General features: G+C 39.0%; 1 protein-coding gene across 1 annotated transcript; it reads left to right on the top strand.

Moving 5' to 3' along the window:
• Window positions 1-13,374: 13,374 nt before the first annotated feature.
• Window positions 13,375-13,950, top strand: LOC145689651 (uncharacterized). The gene has a single exon (XM_081763839.1). It carries the CDS (start codon window positions 13,375-13,377, stop codon window positions 13,948-13,950), a length of 576 nt encoding a protein of 191 aa, XP_081619965.1.
• Window positions 13,951-25,248: the final 11,298 nt, after the last annotated feature.

Raw genomic sequence — 25,248 nt, 5'->3', positions numbered from 1 at the left:
AAAAGAAAAGTTTGCTTCTTGTAGTGTGTAAAATTGGTAGGATAAAGTGAACCCCCTAGAGTCCACTTAACCCGACCATTTTCAATAAAAAATGAACAGATGAAAAGTAAGACCATATCACTGGATTTGATGTTTACAAAACGATGTACGAATGATCATAGATTTGTTCTATTATATAAAGGACAAATAAATGTTTTTGTGGAATTCATAATTTCGTCAAAACAAAATGGGGGTCTACAATCACCGAACTTCCCCTAAGTGGAGGGGAGAGGCACATATAGTAGCAGTCAGCATCCTTGCTGTTTGTGTTTTGTAATTACTGCAATAACTGGGGCTGCGAAATGCAGAAAGAATCAATTTGCAATCTCTGTAAGACAAGAAGCTGTAATGATACGATACGTGGAGCTTTCAAATCGCTAATACTTTTATAAAAAAGAAAATAAAAAGATTAGTTAGCATTTTCTAATTTTTAAATGAAAATTCATTCCCTTTTTGTTAATAATAATAATAATAATAATAATATGATCTTTAGGCAAATGATTATAAAATAATTAATGAAAGAAAATGTAGAAAGAAACAGGAGAATGGCGACAAAATTCATGGACACGACGATATTCACAAGTTACCATTGCCTGGAATCGAACAATGAATCCCTGCACCATAATTGAATGCTATAGTGCTGACTAATCAATAATAATATTTATTATCTTATATTTACATTTGATTTTGATGAAGGTTTGGATAGAAGACTTGCCACTTTTGTGGAATCAATTATTTTTTAAATATTCTGCCTATTGAACAAAATTCACTCTTTAAAAAAAGTATTTTCAAATGTAATTGGAATCCCATTGACCCTCGCAAAAGTAAATTTAGCTTTGTGGTTGACCAGTGCTATACGCAGTGTTCCCAAGAGTTCATTTTGCAATAAACAATTCTTTATTAACGTTTTTCAAAGTGTTTTAACAATTTTTGTACATAAACCAGTACGAAACTCTTTGTTTTGGAAAATTCCTGTATGTAATTTTCATCTGTGTTTCTGTGCGTGAATATACAATGTACTCTATAGTGTTTCTACTATCATAAATATAAACAGAAAATATAGTGCAGTGTAGTGGTTTAATTTTTGTAAATATTTTTGATATTATTGAACTGGTGTGAGGTTTGGATTGTTAATTTGTAATTGATTCATTTTGTTTACAACAATAGGACCTTGCGCGACCTCTATGTGCAAGACGTACTATAGGAAAACAATGGAAAAAGGTGTTATATATCATAGATTTCCGAAAGATCCGTCCATTAGGAAACAGTGGTTCATTAAATATAAAGGAGATTATGAATGTTGAAATCGCCCGAGTACGCTATATACATTTTAATCCCGGAGATTACGAACGGGAATTGAAAGCAGAACTGTTAGATCTATCTCTTTCTAAAAAAAAAAAAAATTGAAACCTACAGCAGTGCCAAGCTAAATCCTAAATTATGGAGAACGTGAAGTATCTGAAACTTCTAGCACATTTCTGCAATCACAAAAGCGAAAAGCAATGGCAAGGCAAGCCAGAAAAGAGAAGAGAAATTAAACAGCAACCAATTAACACTCTCATTAACTTGTCACCTATCAAGAGTAAGTATGAGAAACAGACAAACAGAATGTGTGCATATGAAAAAAATTAAAGATTTCAATAAATTAAATGAATGAATGAATGAATAGGGGGTTTAGTGGGGACGTCAGCATCAAGGCTATATGTCCCCGTCACGATTTACATGGTTGCTCTGGACTAAAGCATGTAAAGAAAAAGGTTAAAATACTAGAGTGCAATAAACAAAAGTGCCGCTAAATAAAAGGATAAAATGAAAAAGAAAATAAAAGAATAAATAGTCTAAAACAGATAACAAAAACAATATATAGAAAACAATAAAAGATAACAGAAATTAAAAGTTTAGCAGCAATAAAAATCGACAACACATTAAAAACGCTCAGAGAACGTGAGCAACCCCACAAGCTTTAACAAAGTCCAGTACCCGGCTAACTATATCATGTGAATCCCCCAAAGCGCGGGTAAGAACAGAAGGCAATCCGAAACGTTCTCTGAGAGCTGAGTATTCAGGACATTCAACAAGAATGTGCTGAATACTCAGCGGGACTATACACTCCTCACAGTACAGACGGTTCAATCTTTGCAGCAAGTAGCCATGCGTCAGATGAGAGTGTCCGATACGCAGACGCGCCAGGAGCATTTCATCTCGACGACGATGGCACGACGACGTACGCCATTCTCCTAGAAGTGGCTTCACTACATGTAACTTATTCTCAAGAGCCTGGTCCCAATCTGCTTGCCAGTGAGAGCGCAACAAAGAATAGAAATGACACTGAAGATCGGAGTAGGGAAGGCTATGCTCCAGTGCAACCCCGGCCAAAGCGGCGTTCTTGGCAGCTGTGTCAGCACGTTCGTTTCCCCGGATTCCGACATGACCCGGCACCCAGCAGACAACGACCACACAACCCTGTTGCTGCAATTCATGGCATCTCACAAGAATGTCCTGCACGACAGAGTGCATACTAAAGACATTCTGTAGACTCAAAATCACACTCTGAGAATCGGTGCAAATAAGCACACGACGGAGGGAAAGCGTGAGAGCGTGGTCTAAGGCAAGCTTAACTGCAGTCAATTCAGCAGTGAACACTGAACACAGGCGATCTAAAAGAAATTCGGAGCTGGCCCCGTCGGTGACAAAGGCACAGCCTACAGAATCCTCATTCTTAGAACCGTCCGTAAAGAACACACTAAAATCGGGGTACTGATCTAACAGTGCGACAAACTCTTGCTGGTACACCTGGGGACTAGTTTGCTGTTTCGAATGCACAGATAAACGTAATTCATGGCGAGGGAGACGAAGCAGCCATGGGGGAACAGCGCAAAAGTGAACCAATGAAAGAGAGGGCCACACGAAATCGTCGCCAAGGAAACTCTCACACGCACGGATGTACCATGGACGTGTAGAGCGAGGACGTGCAGCATAGCGCTCGTATATCCGACCACCACGGAGACATGGTCTACACGGGTGGTCTGGAATACAACGCACATGCGCAGAATAACGAAGAAGTAGTCTGCTGCGACGATATGATAACGAAGGTTCATTGGCCTCAGCTTACAAGCTGGCGACGGGACTAGTTCGGTAGGCGCCAGTAGCAATACGAATACCCAGGTGATGCACTGTGTCAAGATGTCGTAACAGAGAAGCACGAGCAGAACCATAGACAATACAGCCATAGTCTAACTTGGACCGAATTAGACTACGGTATAAACGAAGTAGAACAGTACGATCAGCACCCCACGTGCGGTGGGAAAGGACACGAAGGAGATTCAGAGCTCGAAGACAAGAATATTTAAGAGTCCGTACATGTGGTGCCCACGACAAGCGACGGTCAAACACCAGACCCAAGAAACGGACTGTATCAACGAATGACAAACGGGTGCCATCGAGGTACAAGTCCGGGTCAACAACGCACGTACGCTGCCCGCAGAAGTGAACACATTGGGATTTCTCGGTGGAAAAGCGAAATCCAGTCTCATTCGACCAGCGAACGAGACGATTGAGAGTCAGTTGAAGCTGTCGAGTAATGCCGCGAAGGTGGCGGGAGCGACAGAAAATTACAAGATCGTCAACATAAAGCAGACCAGACACAGGAGCCTGGATCTGCGAAAAAACGCTCTTGACTGCGACAGCAAACAACGTGACACTAAGAGCACTGCCTTGTGGTACACCATTTTCTTGTACAAAGCGCTCTGAGAGAGTAGAGCCCACACGCACTCTAAAGTGTCGCTCGTGAAGAAAATTCGAAATAAAGTGGGCCATATGCCCACGAAGACCCCAGTCGTATAATTGTTTTAGGATTCCGTAACGCCATGTGGTGTCATACGCCTTCTCTAAGTCGAAAAATATAGCAACAAGATGCTGGCCGTCGAGAAAGGCGTCTTGAATTTCACCCTCAAGATAAGCAAGATTGTCGGTAGTGGAGCGGAAACGACGAAATCCACTTTGAAATTTGCTCAAAAGGGAATGCGATTCCAAATACCACACCAGGCGCTTGTTGACCATTCGCTCCAGCAGCTTACAGACACAACTCGTGAGAGCAATGGGTCTGTAGCTCGTGGGGCTAGTTGCGGCTTTCCCTGGCTTTAAGATGGGAAGAACCAGGGCCTCACACCAAGCAGGTGGAAAAAAACTCCTCAACCCAGAGGCGATTATACAGCTGCAATAATGCAAGCTGAGAATCGCGGGAGAGATTGCGCAACATATCATAGGAAACACGGTCAAGCCCGGGAGCAGTATTGGACGATTCGCGGAGAGCAGAATCGAACTCAACGAGCGTGAAAGGAGCGTTATAGTCCTCACTGTTGGCGGTACGGAAATTTAACGGGTTTCGCTCCAGCTGAGGACGTGAACGAGCAAAGGCTGGTGGGTACTGATCTGACTCAGAGATAGTGGCAAAATGGTGGCCCAAGATATTGGCGATCTCTGAGGGATTGGTCTCTAGAACACCATTCACCGTTAAGGCTGGGACAACAAGTAAAGAAGCGGATCCGTTTAGGGAGCGAACCCGACGCCACACAGTTGACATAGGTGTGCGACTACTGATGGACGAAACGTAATTCTTCCAGCTTTGGCGCTTCGAGAGCTTGACCAGACGTCGAGCACGAGCACGTAGAATGCGGAATTGCTGAAGATTGTCTTCTGTGGGATGATGATTAAAAGTGGCAAGAGCGCGCCGACGAGCCTGGAGAGCCTCACGGAGTTCCGCAGACCACCATGGAACACGCCGGCGAGAAACGTCGCCACCGCATTCTGGAATGGAACCATGAGCAGCATCAATAACAGTCTGCTCAAAAGCCTCAGCCACAACAGCTACAGGGAGATCATCACGACAATGAAACTCACTGAGCTCACGGAATTTACGCCAGTCAGCACGCTTCAGATTGAAGCGGCGGGGAGGAAAAGGAGGAGTAACTGGGAGACCTTCAACAAACAACGGGAAGTGATCACTGCCACAAAGATCAAGATGCACTCTCCAGGTCAATGAGGTCAAGAGACCAGCACTGCACATGGAGAGGTCGATACAAGAATATGTGCCATGGGCAGTGGAGAAATGAGTAGGACTGCCATCGTTAAGGATAAGCAAGCCACTCTCCTCAAGAAATTCGGTGACCTCGCGGCCACGACCGTCAGTACGGACAGAACCCCACAGACGGTGATAGGCATTAAGGTCTCCTACAAGCAAGACTGGCGGCTCAAGTTGATGGAAGAGCTAAAGCAGATCGGCGGTTGTAAAGGCTTCTGAGTGACGAACGTACAATGAGCATACTGTAAGCGGGCGAGAAAAGTGTACTCGCACCGCAACGGTTTGCAGTCGGGACACAATTTGAATTTGCTGAGAATACAAAGAATCGGAGGCACAGACTGCCACGCCGCCAGCAGCGTGGGCAGCGTCTGGCTTGTCACATCGATACATAGTATACCCAGAAACAACAAACGACTTGGTAGGCTTAAAATGGGTTTCCTGCAAGCAGAGAAGTACAGGCGAGTGGTCAGTTAGCAGTTGGATCAATTCCTCACGGTGACCACAGAAGCCATTGAGGTTCCACTGAAGAAGCGCCATACTGGGAAGGATTAACGTTTCAGGCGAACTTTCCCACGGGGTCCAATAACAGCCCACTCGGAATCCATAAGTTCGTCCTCCACCATGTCAGATTTCAGAGAAACGGCAGGAGGCTTACGAACTGGCGTAGATTTTGTTCTCTTGGGAGTGAGAACAGTCTCGTTCAGCCGGCGAATATGTTGGCTGAGTTTAAGTCCGCCTATATAAGGTGATCGGCGCTGGGCTGGAGTACGCCGAAGAGCACCACTAACAGAAACACGTGGGGTTCTGGGAAGCTCGCTTGTCGTTGCAACCGGGGTCTTCGGGGCACAACTATTCTGTGGGATCGAGTCTGTCTGGGTGGAAACGTCGGAAGTCTGGGTGGCTACAGATTTTCGGGAACTAGCTGCAACAGTAGCGAAGGGAACAGAAAGCGAAGAAGGGACGCTTTCTGTCAGACGACGCTTAGCATCAGCAGCAGAAATCTTCTCAACAACCATGAGTTCCCGAATACGCTTCTCGCGCTGAAAGGCTCGACAGTCCCGTGACCAAGCTGAATGCTCACCCTTGCAGTTGACACAGAAGGGCTTGGCCGCTTTGCAGGGTTCCGCACCATGACTACCCTGGCCACAAATCGCACAAAGAGCAGCACTCGCATTACACGAGGTGCTGGTGTGCCCATAATGTTGACATTTAAAGCACCGCAAAGGACTAGGGATATACGGCCGAACTTTCAAACGATAGTATCCAGCCTTGACGTACTCCGGAAGCGTGGGCAAACTGAAAGTAAGAATCAGGGACTGGGTGGCGGCAAGTTCACCTGACTTCTTACTTTTGATTCGAGCTACGTCGATAACGTGTTGGTCCGCTAACTCCGACTTAATTTCCTCTTCGGTTGCATTGAGGAGATCCCAACACGATATTACCCCTTTGGAAACGTTCAGCATACGATGTGGTTCGACTGACACGTTCACCGGTCCAATAGATGTTAACTTAAGTAGCTTCGCAGTTTGCCTCTCGTCTGTCGTTTCCACCAATAAAGTGCCATTACGCAACTTCTTCATATCTTTTACCTGTCCGGCATGGTAAGTGATAACTTTATGAATAACAAAAGGGGACAAGCACTTAATAGCACTCGGACGGTTTGCATCAGAATTAGCACTATCAACGTCTTTATCTTTAATTACAAGATACCGGACAACAGGTGTCGCGATACTTGTCTTTTCCACTATCTCAGGTTCAGTTGGTTTGGGCTTCTTCCGTGATGGAGAGCCCGGATCAGAGTTTAAAGTGTTTTTACCCATAAAAGTGTGAATGTAATGAACATTTTTGAAAAGAAAAAGGGTGTGAGGTCACACCGGGGCGTTAATAGGGGAACTAACGCTACCCCCTGGCCATCCCTTCAGCACGCCCAACACCTTAGGATCAGCGTGGGGCCGACGCGGTCAAGGGGAATGGAAGTGCAAAAACCATTCCCGTCGACAAAAACGCGTGGCCCCGGAAAAAGAAGAAGAGAAACAAAACAAAAGAACCTGGCAAACAAAAAGATAGACCCCCACCAGCCCAGGAAGAACAAAACAAAACTAATGGTGCGGATTTTTTTGTATTTTTAATATTTTTTGTTTTTTATAGGATTTTTTACTTTTTTCATTTTTTTTATTTTTATCTATATTTTTAAAGACTCAACACTCCGGACAACACATACACTGGACGCAGACAACAGTAGGCCGGGTGGGTGCACGTCCTCCCCAAGTGGAGGAAGACGTCCACTAGACCTGCCTCTTCCCGACTCCCACCAACCACCCGCGAGTCCGGTAGCGGTATTAGCGGCTGAGAGGGCGAGCAGTGATATGAAGATGAGGGATGATAGATGAATGAATGATGAAGCCACCCTCTCAGCTCCACCCCCTCCCCGACGATGATGGTCCGCTACTTGGAGGGGGTAAATTAAAGCAGCAGAAAAGAAGGTTGCAATTACGCAATTCGAAATTTAAAGAGAAAAATATAGCAATTAAGACAATAACTGCAGATAAGAAGGAGACGAATAAAGAAACTGAATGATATAATGAAAACGAAAAGTTCCAAGCAGATTAACGAAATTTTAGGACACGTATTCACTAAATTCACATATTGAAATTGATTATTTTATTAAAAAGAAGATGGAAGATAAAATGACCGCTCTACAGATGTCCTCAGAATTTCAAGAGGAATTTCCAGAAAGTGCTAGATGTATTTAAGGAAACGTGGATTTCCTCTGGCACCACTATCCGCTTTAAGATGATGGACATCGAACTTCCAGTGTCGGCCTGGAATATTAACGGCTGTCTTGTGATTGATGGAAACAAAAGCTCCCAGTGTGAATGAAAAACAGATTGTGCGTCCTTAGTTTTAATGAAATGAACGTATATTGCATATGATGTTACGACCAGGAGGAGCATACAATATGTGGACCACATAGTCAAGCTCTTGTGGAAATGATTCGTGGCTTGGGTGGACAGTGGAAACAACCAATTTATTATAATTTCGACAAAACCATGTCCGGGTCTCTGTTATGCGAAATTATAAAAGTAGTACAAAAAGCTGGGTATAGAGTGAAGGAGTAGCGGCTGATATGGAAAGTAAAAATATGCAGGTCTGGAAGGATCTAGGGGTAGATAATTTAAACTCGTGCTTCTCCCATCCATCAATACCAGACAAACGCATATTAGTATTTGCCAACATACCTCATTCACTAAAGCTTTTACGGAACCAGACCATGCAATTAAATTACCCAGTGGTAACTCCCTGGATCATATTGTTTTCAAGCGCCTCCTCAGCAAAGATTTTGGACCATTTGACAGTTAATAACAGAAAACAATAGCATGTACGTCTCGCTACACAATTATTTTCTAACACTATCTTCAAGGCAATAGAAAGTTTTTTTCCAGACCAAACAGAAACATCAAAATATATAAAACTAGTTAATGACACAGTTGACATTTTGAACGCAAGACCGTGCTCATCTTCAGTACCTATGTCAAATGATTTTGGTCTTCCCTCCAAATAGAAACTCCAAGAAGGAACAGTGAGAAAATTTTATTTTTTGATTCAAGATTCGAAAATAGGGAAGGCGCAAAGACTTCCCCCTTTCCATGATGGGTATTCGTTTTCAGGATCTGCGGAAAGAAGGAGTGCTAAAATCAAGATTTAATCAAAACTGCATACGGAATTTATTTTCTTAAATTAGAGGTCTCGGGCGATTTTGTGACCATCCAACTCCTTCAGAATTTAAAAACAAATTACGGTTACTTATTTGGGTCAAAATTTCAATGACATTCCGGTATCACATTCATCACTTGTCTCATCTACAGACGATTCCGTCACCTACATGACGAACAATTTTTTCAACGGTGTGTGACTTACTATGATTGATAATGCGTCAGAAGTGGTGGATCTAAAAATGGAAGAACCCATAAATAGTTCGGCTGCTTTATCGTCTGAATGTTCTGAAGAGGGATTGAAGTACTTGGCTGGCAACGTAGTATTTCGCTCACGAAATTGCGATCATTCTTTGGGAACTCCAACTGGACAGTTGTTAGACTTGTCACCAAACTGATCTAGCCACACATCTAGCTGGATTCACAAACTGTTACGTGGTGGCCTTCTTGTACCCTCAGAAGAATGGTTGGAGAACGTGAGATTTTGTTCTCAAGTGTGCACGGAAGTGAATTGTTAAAGAGACTTAATATGATAAAAACTTTGTGCAATTAGATTGCAGAGAAATATCCAAGCCTATACAAAGACATTATTAAAGTTTATGTGAAAACCCGGAAATGTATATGTTTGAGATATTTAAACGTCAACACAAAAGAACAGGTTGCAGCTGAACGCCAGCGCAAGGAAATAAAGAAATGGAATTTAACATCACTGCAGCCGTGAACAACATAGCATGGGTGAGTAATGCAAGATATTGTCTTAATGAAATATTTTTTTCTGCTTTTGTTTACAGTACAAATGTAAAAATATTTTCAGAATATTAAATGATAGTGGTAGCTCTTGTCGAAAGCCACATCCTCAAAACTATTTTAATTTCCCTTTTTAGTTTAAAGAGAAAAAAATTACAATTTTACTGATATGACTTCCGTCAAAAGCCGCCGCTGCGAAACGAAAATGACATAATTGCTACCCTTAGTATTTATTGTATCTGGTTGTCAGTAGGCCCACAGCCAGCCACAGAGCTTAGGGGAGGATTAATATGTTAAGAGGCACAAATTGTTGAAAATTCTAAACCTCTTTACATAAATAATTATCCAGATCTTGTATGCATTCTCAATATATCCCTTCACTCGAGCAACTTACTCATAATAATAATAATAATAATGGGTATTTCAAAAACGTTCACTAACTATTGTAGATACAAAAGACACTTCACTCCTATTGGATCCTTGAGAGGCTTTCTACAATGTATTTATATTTACTGAAATGCGTAGCATTTTAGTAGCTTAGACCTTTTCATTTTCGCTATCAAACTTTTAGCTGTTTCTTTTGTACCAAATATCTGCAACACTTAATTGTGCCAGGTAAATGTATGAGGACTTAATACTAATACGACTCTCATTAACGATTGTAAAATGGAGAAAGATTAGATGAGATTGACATAATACTCTTTCCTATTTAAGTAACAACGGACAAGAAATCTATTGAACTGTATATTTAAAAAGAAAATAATAAAAAGGTACGAACTACCGCACTATACTTTGTCCCTTCCATTCAATAAATAAAATCAAGTATTGTTGCAGTTTAAAAAATGACATTTATTTATGAAATATGAAGAAAATCATCTGATACTAAATTCATCACAAGAGTAGACCATTTCTTCGGGGATTTTCCACTCGCTTTCAGAGGGATTAAAATGAATTTAAAATGATGCATCTCCTAAAAATATCTCAGTTGCATTTTCTGATATTAATATATCGCATATGGATGCTTTGTTGGTGGAGGATACAGAAAACTACGTAGATGGCTAGCACCAGTCTGAATGCAGGCCTGATTGCCAGATATGAGAAATTTAGAGACAAATCCTTTCCTGGAAACGTTTGTTCGAGGGGAAGCATGGGAAATAACACAAGATTCCATTTTTGATATTACTCCGGTAGATTATTTTATGTAAGCGATCCAAACCCACACAATGACATAACTTTTCTAGAACCTGTCATTTTTACAAGATATATACTCATCTCCTCACAAAACATAATTAACTAGTAATGCCGTGCTCAGTTTCAGCTAGAAAGTGGAGAATTAATGGTTTTACTCTGGGTCAATTTCAACTCCAAGCAAGGATGATTACTCTTAAGGCTGAAATAAAATACTGCAATGTTTCATGAAAATAAGAAAATTGTTACAGAAGTTAATGTGAAGTTAATTATTATTTTAAGGAATTTTTTTTCCTCTTACAGTACGTTTGTTTTATCTTGGCAGGCTTCCCGACTAAAGGACGAATCTGTCTGCAACGCGTTCTTGCCACGCCTCAATTAAGTTGAGAGTTACAATACGCCAGGAAATAGAACAAACACCACACCACTCAGAACTGCCTGTAACCACTTGTTCACGTGTGGCAACTAAGCACTTCAACTACCCGCCAAACAGCAATGACCTCATTTGATGGGCTGGCTGACAACTAACGTCACCTACACGACAAAGCCAATAAGACGGCTATTGGATGAAGACGTTCACGTGAGTACTAGCAGAAAATATTTTAAAGGCCAACCAAGTGCACTGGAGGGAAATGTGCCAAGATAAAACAAACGTACTCTAGTGACAATTTATATCTAACAATAGGTAACGATAGGGTATATATATATACACAGTATGGCGCTAAATTCGTTGTACAAAAGCAGAGGAGTGATTCCTGAGAGTAAAACAAACACAAAAGTTCCAATAAACATAGGGCGAAAACCCCATTGTTTACGTGTTATAGGCTGCCAAAAACAGGGAAAAATGAATTTTAAAGGTTCATAGCTCCATAAATATGGGACCTACCGTCAAGACTTCACTTAGGAACTAGTATGTGCCCTATCCAAAAGTGCGTGTTTCAGAATCCTGAGGTGCTTCCACAACATTTTTTATAGAGGGAGTTTGACTACGGGCCTATGATATAAAGTACTCGCCAACTACGTCCATAAAAATTGTTGCGTAAGTACCTTAGGATTCTAAAACATGTATTTTTGGATATTACACATACTAGTTCCTAAGTGAAGTCTTGATCCGACTACAGTAGGTCCCATAGTTTTGGAGCTACGGACCTTTAGAATTTATTTTTTCATGTTTTTGGCAGCCTATAACACGTAAACGATGGGGTTTTCGCCCTGTGTTTATTGGAACTTTTTTGTTTGTTTTACTCTTAGGAATCACTCCTCTGCCTATATATATAACGTGCCATGTTTCGTCAATGGGCTCATAATTTTTATACATATTATCATAGGAAATAATTATGTTGCCTTATTACAGGTATAATGTGCGAATCTCTAAGTAGATATTAAATACAGTTTTGTTGTACAAACACTTTATCATGGCGGATTGTGGTAGTGAGATATGAACCTCTCGGGGAAAGAACATACTTCTTTCTTCATACATGTTTGCTACTGGGTTAACTAATTGATTCAAAACTTACGCGAAGAACGTCTTTTCTCGAAAGAAAGGAAGAATTTCGGGTGGACTGGCACTGAATTTATTCGTGGTTGAACATTTCTTTTACAAAACTATCGTTGAACAGATATGCGTATATACCTATATATAAAATATTGTGTATATATACACGAATATGTCTTATGCTGAATAATAGGCGCTTTCAATACTTTCGAAACAATAATTATATGGCAACATTGGTTGAACACGGTTGTTTTGGTTTGAGTAGCTCTTCGATATTTAACTGTATCAGGTGGATTTTTGTTTTATAGAAGAGATTTAATGATACTGAATGATGTATGAATGTTCAGTGAGTAACACTAAGGAACCGTGTGCTTGAACGTGAAATAACAGAATGAATATATTAAAGAAAGTGTGAGTGCCTGACTGGATGAAGCTATAAACAAGGTAGGGCCACCTTCGTGTTCTTTGTATGGATAACTTTTCATATCAGTTGTGTGGGACTGCAAACCATTTTACAAAATAGAGTTAGGATATTTGTAGGCCTAAAGGGAAGAGAAGTGTTGCATGATGAAGCCCGTTTTGATGCAGTTCGCGTGAAATTGAATCACTTCTCCGGTTGCCATTAATCAGTATTGCAAATCAGCTGCAAAAAGTGTAGCAAACTCGCTTTCTGAAAAAGTCGAAACAGTGGTACCAGTGCGCTAAACAAAATTTACTGTTGCAATTCTGTGAAAAGGTTCGACCAGTGTAAATACTTTAAAATGCAGTCAGATAAATACCATTGCCCTGTGTGTGGGAATCAGGTGGGGAAAAGTGAAGGTGAATTAAATTGTAAAGGTAAATGTAACGATTGGTTTCATAAAAACTGTGTCAAAATATCGAAGGGAAAATATGACAAATTGCTCAAATACTCTCGTGCTCGCTGGAGATGTGGCCGGGAAGACTGAGATATGAGAGGTAGCTTGAAAAACCAGTCTCTCCAAATCAAAGAACAGTTGGATGCATTAAGGAAAGAGTTCTCAGATAATTTCAATAAACTATTTAAAAACTACAGCAAACTGGAAACAAAATTGGACTCAGTGGTTAAGGAAAATTAAGGCATACGGAAAGCAATGCAATTCAAAGACGCTGTCTTCGAAGAACTCAGGAAAGATATAAAAGAACTGAAGAATGGAATTAATGAGTGTTCAAATAACAGTGCAAGTAAGAAAGAATTAGAAGAGTTGAACCAATACCAAAGAAGGAACAACCTTGACATTCATGGCGTCCCAGAAGATGGTGAAAATCCTTATACGACCATAATCAACCTTGGCAAAGCATTGGGAGTAACGATAACAGAACAGGACTTAGATATAGTGCATCGTATTCCAACTCGAAAAGAAGAGTGCGAAAAGCCTATCATTGTACGTTTTGTTAACAGATGGAAGAAAGAAGCGGTGCTAGCAGCGAGGAAATCCAAACCAAACTTAACAAGTGCAGATATTGGCATTAAGAGGGCCCCAAAGAAGATATATATTAATGAACATCTTACAGCGTACAACAAGACTCTGCATAAGAAGGCAAGGGACCTCCGACCTGAGGTCAAATACGTGTGGGTGAAGGACTGTAAAGTGTACATAAGACAACATGAAAATTCCCCAGCGGTGTGGATAAGGGATGATGATGATATTAAAAAGCCCCGCAATTGAAAACCATGTTAAGTAACCACGTTATAGTTTAAGGCAGTTTATGGATTACAGTTTAGATAACGATACTTCAACATTTAGAATAAACATAAGTGAAGATACTTTTGACAGTATAGATGATTATGTAAATGTCCAGCTAAGCTTACATTCGAAAACAGAAATTTTCTATATTGTATATCAACGCGAGACGTATAAGGAACAAATGGGATGAAATTGAATTGTTGTTGTTAAGAATACCTAAAATTGATGTTATCGTTATTGTCGAAACATGGTTATATTCTGGAGAAAGTGATTATTATAATATTCAGAATTATACAGGCTTTCATGTGAATCGAAATTGTAAAAGAGGGGGTGGAGTTGCTTATCTATCTCCAAAACGATTGGACTGGTAGTATTGTAAAAACAATTAATAACATTCATAATATTCTTGCTATTCAACTCTGTATAGGTTCCAAATTAATTACATTGGTAGGCGTTTATCATCCACACAGAAGTAATATTGAAAACCTTTTAGGAGACCTTGAAGAAATAACTCATTGTTTTAGTAACAGCATAATGTACATATTAGATGATTTCAATGTTGATACATTAGAACCAAAAGAGAACGAGACTATATATTATAATTTGTTTATTAATTCAAACGGTTTATGTCAGGCTAATGTAAAATACCCAACAAGGGTTACTAATACAAGTGAATCTTTACTTGACCATGTCATTATTAACAAACTGGAAAATGGGGTGCAAATTAATAATATAGCATTAGATTTTAGCGATCATAATATCTTAATTATGAACACTAGCTTAACTCAGGTCCAGAAAACCGCGACGAAGCTAGAGGTTCAAAACAGTTGTGCTAAAATTGATTTTAAGAAAGCAAATGATTATTTTATAAGAAATGAGTTAACTTTTGATGGGAATAACATCGATGAATGCTATAATCAATTAATTCCGTATATAAATGCTGGAATTCAAAAAGCTACAATTAATCGCAAAAATATAGTTAAAACTCATAAGTATTACAAAAATAGTTGGTTGACTGAAAATTTATTATCACTAATACGGAGAAGAGATAAATATTTTGTTCTTACAAAAAAAAATATCCTGGAAATAATTTCATACGTGAAGAGTACAAAAACGTGAGAAATTTAGTTACGAAAGAGAAACGAAATCTAAGAAGTGTGTTCTACCACGAACGAATTATGAATAATATAAATGACCCTCCAAAATTTTGGTTAGTAGTTAATGAGATTTTAACAAACACAACCCAGCATAAAAAATCAGAAGTTGCTAAATTACGTATTGGTGAAATAGAAATAGTTGACCAAGAAGTACCTAACGCACTTAATAAATATTTCACAAATGTAGGACTAGACTTGGTATCTCAAATCTCTAAAAGTACATGATCAAGAGTACGGTAATCAAAGCAGAGTTAATTCGTTTTACTTCGAGCCTGTGACTGCTGATGAAGTTTTAGCTGTTATTAACTCACTAAAGATGAAAAGAAATGCGGTAAAAGATAATCTTACCAACGAAATTTTTTAAAAAAATGTAAAAGTACATTAAAGTACTGTTTAGCTGATTTCATTAATCTGTCTTTTGAGCTTGGTTCATTTCCAGCTTTGTGTAAAGTACCAAAAGTTGTACCAGTTCTTAAAGGGGGTGATAAATTACAACCAGGTAACTACAGACCTATTTCCATTGTAAACTGTATGTCAAAAATAATAGAAAAGTGTGTATACAATAAGGTAATTAGGTATCTGGAATCATTTAACTTCTTTTACAAACACCAATATGGATTCAGGAAAAAGTGCAGTACATTAAATGCAACTCTTGATTCAGTAATTGAAGTAGAAGAGGCTTTAGACAACAATAAACTAGCAGCAGGGTTATTTATTGACTTAAAAAAAGGCCTTCGATACAGTTGACCATGCAATCTTGCTTAAAAAATTGAAAAAAAACTGGAATAAGAGGAGTGACTCTGAAATGGTTTAAAAGTTACCTGAACAATAGAACACAATATGTGTATGTTAATGGTCAAGAGAGCATTGCATTACCAGTTCTTCATGGTGTGCCACAAGGGTCAGTTTTAGGTCCACTATTATTTTTGATTTATATAAATGACATAAAAGAGTTAAACCTCAAAGGTAAAGTCGCTTTATTTGCAGATCACAAAACAATACTTTATGTTGAAAACTCTGTCCAAGAACTACTGTGTAATATAAAACACGATTTAAACATTTTAAGTCGGTGGCTTTGTAAAAACAAATTGGTGCTGAATCCCTCCAAAACAGTGTTTCTAGTGTTTCATAAGCCTTCATTTAAAACACGGATCCCTGGCAAACTACAGGTAGATAAATTGACTATACTCAGAGCAAATACTGTGAAATACCTAGGTCTGGTACTGGATGAAAATATGAAATGAGATAAACATATATTAATGTTAAAACAGAAGATATCACCGGTTGTGGGAGTTCTAAGTCGCTTACGTAATATCGTACCAAATTCAAGTGTTAGAGCAGTATACTATTCACTCATACAATCCCACCTATCTTACTTATCGGTAATCTGGCAGAATGGTAGGCAATCAGATATAAAGAGATTAGCAATTCTCCAAAAGAAAGCAATAAAGTCAATGTATAGATTACCTCCCAGATATTCCAGCAATAGTTTGCACATGACCTCAGGAATATTACCACTAAATTTAATTACAAAAGTTCAAACAAGTATTTTAATCTACAAAATTATAAATTCCCAGACACATATTAATCTCAAGGTTAAAAAAAATAACGATATTCATGAACACAATACTAGACGTAGGAATGCATTACATGTAAGAAGAATGAACTCAACTAACTATGGCACAAAGAGTGTCAAATACAGTATACTCAAAACGTATAATGACCTTCCAGATAAACTTAAAAATTGTTGTAGCGAGTCTATATTTAAGAAACAGGTGACACAGAATTACTGGGAGCAGTTTATAGCTCATTGTAAATAACTGTCACCTACCGTATATGATATTTCCCTAAATTTGTTGTTAATGTAAATTACATAAATAATCCATAACTATAAAAGTTTCTGTTCATGTATTTCATATATTGTTATTCAAGTTAACATCTTATGCAATATTTTGAATTTCTATTATTGTTCCGTGTATTTAGTAGTTACCATGTATTTCCTTTTCTTATATATATATATATATATATATATATATATATATATATATCTATATATATATATATATATATTGTTACATTTATTGTTAGTAAGTTGGTGTGTGAGTTTGGTTTGGGGGCTCCACCACCTGTGCAACATACGCACAGGACAGGTTCGATGGAATGAACCTATACTTCTCTCTCTCGTAGTCTTCCTCCTAGCTGACGGATTCTGTATTAATCCGCGATTAACCTCGAACTGAGCGTTCTCTTCGGCCGCTAGTCTGGAATTAAGTAACTGGTACCTTAATGAAAGAGAAGTAGCATCGAAGTTCGTAGCTCAGGGGTTTAATTTTAAGACTGTACCTGAATCGCCCAGTACAAATGTGAGGATTCTTGGCTTGCACCTAAATCATTAAATGAGTCCAATAAATAAATAAATAAGAATTCCATAATAAAGTATTTATTAGAAAAGAAGTACAATCGAGTTACATACAGCGTGACCAGACTATTTATAGTTTAACTGACATTACTCCATCTTACATATATGTTACTAGCCTATAGACTGCTCCTCGGTTCGCGAAATGTCCACATATTGTAAAAATGTGAAGAGAAAAAAAAAAGAAAAGAGATTTAAGAAATACCTGGACTCGAGCAGCAAGTAAGGTGTTAATACTTGCGTAACCCTTTAGCTTTTCTTGGCATGTTATCGCTTCTTTAAGAAATTTCAAGTTAAATCATATTGATGGCGAACTTAGAAATAATTTCTAGGTTCGGCAGCATACCTGAGTCTGAAGTAGTAGCGCAACTGCTGCAAATTGGAGACGAGACCAGCGCAGGTTGAGTGCCGGCCCAAGACAGGATATCGGCAAGGTCGAACTCACCTCTTTTATACTCTCGGGGCGGTGGCTATTGCATCAGATTTCACCGTGTTTCATCCGATTGCACCACTTCCCGTATTTCATCTTATTGCACCATATTGCACCACATTGCACCACGCGTGGGCGGATAGTCAAGGCCAATCTAGCTTCTTTCTATTGTCTTTACGACCTCTATTTCACCTTGAAGGAGTGTGTGGGCAGATAGCCAAGGTCAATCCAGCACCTTTCAAGGAGCGCGTGGGCAGGAGTCGACACGTGGCAGGAAGCAGAGTACAACCAACATTGCCGTTGCCCTAGCGGCCAACTATGGTACTAACCCATGCTAGGCTATACACCACGCGGCGAAACCATATGTCTATTGAGATTTATTATTTTATTATCTATATATTTAGGGTTTTCTTGTTCTTTCTTTACAACTGGATTCCGTTCTGCCATCATGAATGGCACAAGACCCTCTTTGCTTTGTCTTTTATAATTCTGTTCGCTGCTCTGCGGTCTTACAGCCAACAGGGGCCAGGAACACAGCTTAGCCAGGCAGAGTTTTAAATAAATCGTTCCCGAAAGGATATTTTTCTCCCCTGTCTCCTGTCACTATGTCACCGCCCCTAGCTCCCATTCCACACAACAGAATCGAAACCCGGCTATCAGGGTTATCGGCGACTTGAGATGGTAACATCTGCCCCAACCTTCCATAAAAAAAAGAAAAAGAAAGAAAAAAAGTCTAACGTTGTATATTTAAATTTTTTTCACATGCCCATCCGGCGTCAAAGGGTTAAATTGGCTGGCGAGCTTTGAACAAAATAAAAATTCCTAAAACGCCTTTGTACGCTTCATTGGAAGAATGAGTATTTTTTTTTTTTTTTTTTTTTGGAATGAGTGAGAAATGAACGAGAGTTCTAATTAGCGACGTGCCAAACCTCTTACAAAAGGAATGATTGCCGTTAATAATGAACAATTGGTGTTGCTTTAGAAAATTACATAATTCCTTGATGTAGTACATCAATACTTGGTAATCAATTATACTTGACACCAGACTAGAACATATCAACTTCAGTTTGTCTTACGAGGTTTGTACACGTTTGTCTTCTACCTCGGAGCAGTCGTGGCGATGAAAGATCAAACACAATGTGTACTTTGAAACGAGACACACAAACGTAGTATCTGTAGGTCATGTATTGAAACTTTACATTATTACATTATAATTTTCTTTGACACAAATTGTGGCCACTATTATTTGACCAGCCTATATAAAACCTTGGAAACATAACCAAGTGCATCATCGTTAGTTACCAGCAAAGGCTTTAGAATGACAATTAGAAAAGGTTAATTACCTTTGTGATACAATAATTTAGGCGGAGACAATAAGGGATATTATGACCCTTGTGATAAGAATTGAACATGAGAGGATAGCTTGAAACTAACTACATCGATATGTATTTCCTTGCTCATGCTTTTATCTTATAATTACCTTTAGTTGACCTTTCATTACCCATTAGAACCAGTCAAGCAGTTAACATTTCAATATCCTTATGTCCATTTTTTTTTAAAAATAAAACTTAAGTACTCAATTGAAGGTATGATCAAATTCCACATCAAGGATACCGAATGATCAGTATCGTTATAATAGACCTTGCATTTATGTACCCTCTCTTGGTTTTGTACTTAAAAAAATCTTACATGCTAATAATTAGGTTGTAATACATAAGAACCAAACCTTAAGGATCGAAATGCCACTGCTTGATTATGGATTAACTTCTTACAGTTAGTTAAGCATTTTAAGATAATTACAATACATCATACTGGTGAAGGGCGGTGTAATCTTACTTCACAATACTACCTTGTGGAACTGAGTTATATATGAATCATGGCCTGGTAGGAATGATACTATTAGGCGAGTGATCTTCTTTACAGTTAACTTTGAAGTATTACATAGGTTGAATAGGTTGAAGTATTACTAAGTACCATATTGTGATACGCCCTTCGCAAGCAAGGCTATGTGAGTCATGCGATCAGTGGCCGCACAGGACATTTCCATGCTTTGAATCACTAGTCGCATAGATAATCATATAACCTTACTTATCTTATTGTTCGACTTCGAACCCCGTTAGTACCCTGAACGACACTGAGTTCAAGTTACTGTACAAGAGTTCGATGTTTGAGATGAATGGTTAAAAGTTTACATTGATTTATTTGTTATTTTCATGTGGAAATAATTTCTGTATCAACACTTTATAGGTATAGTGAGATGGAATCGATTAACGAATTAATGGATTCCTCCTCTAACAATTGAAGTCCTAGTCTCAACATCGATTTTTTTTTTTTAATTTCAGGTTTACATGCAATTGTAATAATGAACCCAATAAGATGAGGATGATTAGGATTTATTTAGCAACCTGCATGATTAGGTTCTAACTGTATTGTTAATTTTTATGAAGGCTGAGTAATATTAAATGGTGCATACGAGTGAATCAGCTTCGAACCCGTGCCCGAGACTGTTGATAACTAGGCGGCCACAGTCTATGATTAGTGTCTATTATTACTGATATACTATGTTTTTCATCAGTCAGCACTGTGGGAAGGGGTTCGCCTGTAAGTCCGGGGTTCGGTTCCAAGGTGATTTTCTCGTATCTAAAACAAGGTTAGATTTCTGTTCTTGTGGCTTAATCAAGCTAGCAGGAAAGTTGCTTTATTAAAGGAATGCATATCTTGTTGTGCGGAAACAGTTTTTAGCACACAAGTTATTGTGGTTACAAACAGGATTTCCGCTTCATTGTCTGACTGCTACACAACAAGTGGACAAAATAGCCCTTTTTAAGATACTTATTTTTTTAACATTGTAATATTAAAAATTACAATATACATCATAATTTAAAATTTACTTCTTTTATCTCTTAGAATACTAGCTTGAAAAACCGGATACCTACAATCATCGGTTATCATCCCTGATGTCTATGCATAGTGATATAGTGGTTAGTGATGCATATATAGGAAGTTTCGGATTCAATCCCGACGAACATAGCATGAGGCCCTCAGTGATGTAAACAAAAAGACAAATACATTATAATATTTCTAAAACGTTAGCCTCATAGTGTAACATGGTTTTACGGTTATAAAGAAATAAGATAATACCAGTAGATAACGAGTCAATATAAACGTAATGACACATATACAATTCGCTTAGTTACATGATTAATGAAGCGCGTACAATATATTGATGTATATTCGGTTTAGTTCATTGTCCTTCTGCTTCAGCATCGAGGCTATACAAGATGCGGAAAGGTAGTTATAAGTTGCATTCCAACCATTTAGGATTCCACTGATGGGTTTCTCTCCTGGGTTTGACAGTCCGTAGAAGTAAAGACAACTGTGATATTTTGTTAAACAACTTGGGCATTGGACGTTTTTATTGAAAGTTCCTAAATATCAGTTCCTTTACGTATGGCAGAACACTGATGAAGAGAAATAGTCCTTGTCTAGTTCTTTTAGAGAGATGATATGATTGAAGATAATGAAAATGTTCAGTTCCAGAGATTGGTTACTATGTGTCCTATTATGTTATTCACTTTTCACGGGGATAAGTTGACACTGCTACTTTTTGCCTTTATTATGAGTTCCTTAGTTAGTAACCAAAGATACACAGTGTTTAGGGTCACAGGTCATTAGTTGTGTAAACTTTATGAAAGTTCATCGCCGCTGATTCAGCTAACATCTGGTAAACTTCTTAACATTTCATGCTGTTTAACGTTTGAGTGTGGGAGCGTCATGTTGAATGGTCATAGTCTCTTATGAATAAGGATCTGCATCCATGGTTAGGCATTTGGCGTGCACCAATCAGGTATGTGACTAAGCTGGACGGTGACAAACCTTTCTTCTCTGCTATACTGGAACAGTTGTAGAAATTCACTCGGCTTCTTAGACTTTGACTCTAGGCTCGACGGGTCATCTCGGGTCCTAGTACCTTCTGGGTCACACGGCAGTAATCAGGACAGCTCAATGAAATGGTCTCTGAATGAAATGGTCTCCTGAAACGAGGCAACTTGTAACATGCGTACTGTCATTGGGCTTTAATATGACACCAACAATGAGTACAGTAGGGAAGAGATGAAAAGACCCGTGGGATGGTCCCAATTGTGTTTTTTTTTCACTAGGTTGATTTCTTTTTTGTTTTTTTTTTAAATGACTGTGGTTATTACCACCAATATTATATCGGATGATTCTTGGTTTTCTTTGTGTGAAAACTTATAGGGTTATTAGGGTAGAGGTATACCCAGTGTAAAAGTTTTGGTTTAGTTAACCATCATCGGTGTGAATAGTATCACCGCAGGCCTGTGCTTTTCGAGTATCGAAGTATTATGTGTAATCGAAGGTGTAGTATGTTTGGTCAATGGAAATATAATCGAGGACTGCTTCCGAGACTTCAATATTGTACGAGTTCAAAATTTACTCAGTGTTATATAACTACCAATTTTGTAACACTATAGTTGGTCAATATGAGAGCAATTAGGTATTTTTTGGTTTACGGGGGACGACTAGTGTGGCTGACCACACATTCTCGTCTGTACTGTATTCAAACCATTGGTAAGAAGAAGCATAAAAATTTTAACGTTTAGTACACATTCGGGCTGTTTTCCACTGTGTATGTTAACTAACGGAATGTTCGCCGACGGTGTTGAACGGTGCGCTGACCACACATCAAGAGAATCAGAACCGGGTGTTGTTTTGGTTTCTGCTTAATTGAACAACGCTAGAAGGCAACAAGAAGGTTTGCTGTACGGAAATATGAGTACAAACTGAAGGGATTTTGAAGCGATATGAGTTTTAGTGGAATGATCACGTAGGAGGAGAGTCTTTGCTTTAGCTCCCGAATCAGAAAATAATGGGTGATTAGTGATGTAAAACGACTCGGCCCTTGGTTATTCTACTAGACAAATATACGCGTTCTTCTGAACTCATTGGAGGGACAAAAGGGGCAATGGAGCTTTTATTGAACACAGGGGCATTCGTAATCCATTAAGCAGGCCAATATTGAAGTAAAAAGTATGGTAGGTAAGGGGTTGGTGATAGACTAATTTCTTATTGAAGGGTTTGGTTATAGGGGTCACGGGCTTCAGTTTGAAAAACAGTCCGACTAGTAATTTATAGTTGCCTGGAGGATTTCAACTGAGATACATAACTGCAATCCCTTGCGAGGAGATAGGAGCGCGACACAACACTTCCGGTAAGAAGCGATAACTGCTTCAGGTTTAGCATTTGTCACTACGCGAGTATACTTTCCTCCTCGTTACGGAATTAGGGGGCGATGAATTCTTCTCTTTTCAGCTGATGCTTTTCTCTTCACTGTGGCTTCGTGAGCGACCCTCCGCGGGGAGCGGGGGGGGGGAGATCCGTCATCCGTTAAATAAGCATTATCTTTTGGCTCATATAAGTTGCTATTGTTCTAGGTTTTAAATTTCTTCGTTATTCTTATGAGGTTAAATTAGTCATTCCTAATAAGGAGGAGGGAAAGGCAACGATAAACTGTTCTGTATTCTTCCTTCTTTTTATGATTTATGTTGCTAATTAAGACTTTGCTTATTTTGTTTATTCAAGTAATTTGCATCTCAAATTGCCAACTTAGAAAAATATATGCTAGCATCTACCAGAAATTTTCATAGTAATTTATTTTATAATACCAATTCCAAATAATCGTACTATCAGTTTCCAATCAATCTTCTTGCTCAACGCTCTATAATTAAGATGAAAGACAATAAGAGGGCGTTGATTAACTATCCAAATGTAATCTTCCCAATACACTTACTTCTTTGCAATCGAATGATTCCGCCATTTTTACTCTATATGAAGTATGTTAAAGAACTTTTTACCACTTACTTTAACCAAAAAAAAGACCAAATAAAGAAAAGAGTGTGATACATTATACTTAAGCGTGCTTTCCTGGATTCTTTCGCTTTACTGTACGGCTTTGGCTTCTCAGCGTAGATCGCTCTTCTTCTTAAGGTGCGGGTGGTTCTTCTCAGCAACCATATGCTATTTCCCTATAAAGACACTTACCAACTAGGAAATTTCTTATTATATACCGAATATTAATAGGATTCCTGCTTCGTACGGTATGTTTTAACATTTTTGGGTGGATATGTGCCGACTGGAGAGTATGATGATGATTGAGTTGCCCTATTTTGCGTGATTCCGCCTCATATTGTACAATTTTAATACGGTGGGTGATAGAAAGTCCCGCTGAACGAAATGCAGGTCGAAGAAGAAAATGATCTTCGTCATGTATAACAGGCTCTCCAAGCGGCGTTTCATTAATGCAAAGAAAGCTAATTTCTTTCGCAATAAAAAGGACAGGATCCAGAGTGATCCCTGTGACCGCTACAAAATATGCATCAGAAAGTGATTCATATGGACTCACTGGCATATGCGTCCCTGCACTTTTCGAAATACTGGTGCTGTGTTCCATCATTAAAACAGTGACGGCTTCAACATCCAAATAATAGGGTGTACGTTAAGTCTGAACCCGTACGTCAGGTGCTTTACACCATAAATATGAAGGGTGCAAAGTAACCACATTAACAACTTCGTTTATGTAAATTGATTATTTGACACACAAAAATAACTACGAGTAATTACTGTATCATTATGCAGAATGTGAGTTTAAGAGTCCAGTATATCTTCGACATAGACGTGAGTACTTTATTTAGACTATAAACTCACTATTATATTGGAATTTTACCATTATGATACAAAACTTAATGAGACAAGTAGTTTCAGCGTTATCTTTGGAATCGTCAGCCGCGAAGAGAAATTTCATCCGGTCGCAAATCAGAGAGGGAGCAAGACGGCGGACGAGAAAAAAAAAAATAATAACTATTTGAGGGCTCTGCTTCCTGTGCAACCGGAAGTTACAATCTATCAAGTGTATATGCTTTTTAAGTTAGTACAATCCAGTGGTATTATACTTAGTAGAGCGACAGGATGCCTACGGTAGTAGAGATCCGTCGTATGCAACTGAGAATATTTAGCCACTTCTGGAGGCAGATCTGCCGTCTAGTGTTTTCACCGGAAAATTACGTGTGTTTCCTTGCTCCCGGAACTCGGGACCATTTTCTAGCGTGGTGCCGCGGAACGTTCCGCATCAGTGACGGATTCCTAGCGGTAACACGGGAGATGCGTATTCAGCTCGAGGATTCTGAGGGAGTTCATCACGGTGGAACGTTCTGGTTGCCCCTCTTCCACAGTGCAACTAATCATGGATGGGGGTGTTTGGT

This window comes from Thermobia domestica, chromosome 7, assembly GCF_964235325.1.
Source record: "Thermobia domestica chromosome 7, izTheDome1.hap1.1, whole genome shotgun sequence".
In the NCBI taxonomy this organism is placed as follows: Eukaryota; Metazoa; Arthropoda; class Insecta; order Zygentoma; family Lepismatidae; genus Thermobia; species Thermobia domestica.
Note: the sequence above shows the minus strand (reverse complement) of the source record. Positions and strands in the feature narration are given on the sequence as shown.

Excerpts from the sequence above, each read along its gene's own strand:
- LOC145689651 (XM_081763839.1), top strand. The coding sequence starts at position 13,375 with ATGCAATTCAAAGACGCTGTCTTCGAAGAACTCAGGAAAGATATAAAA.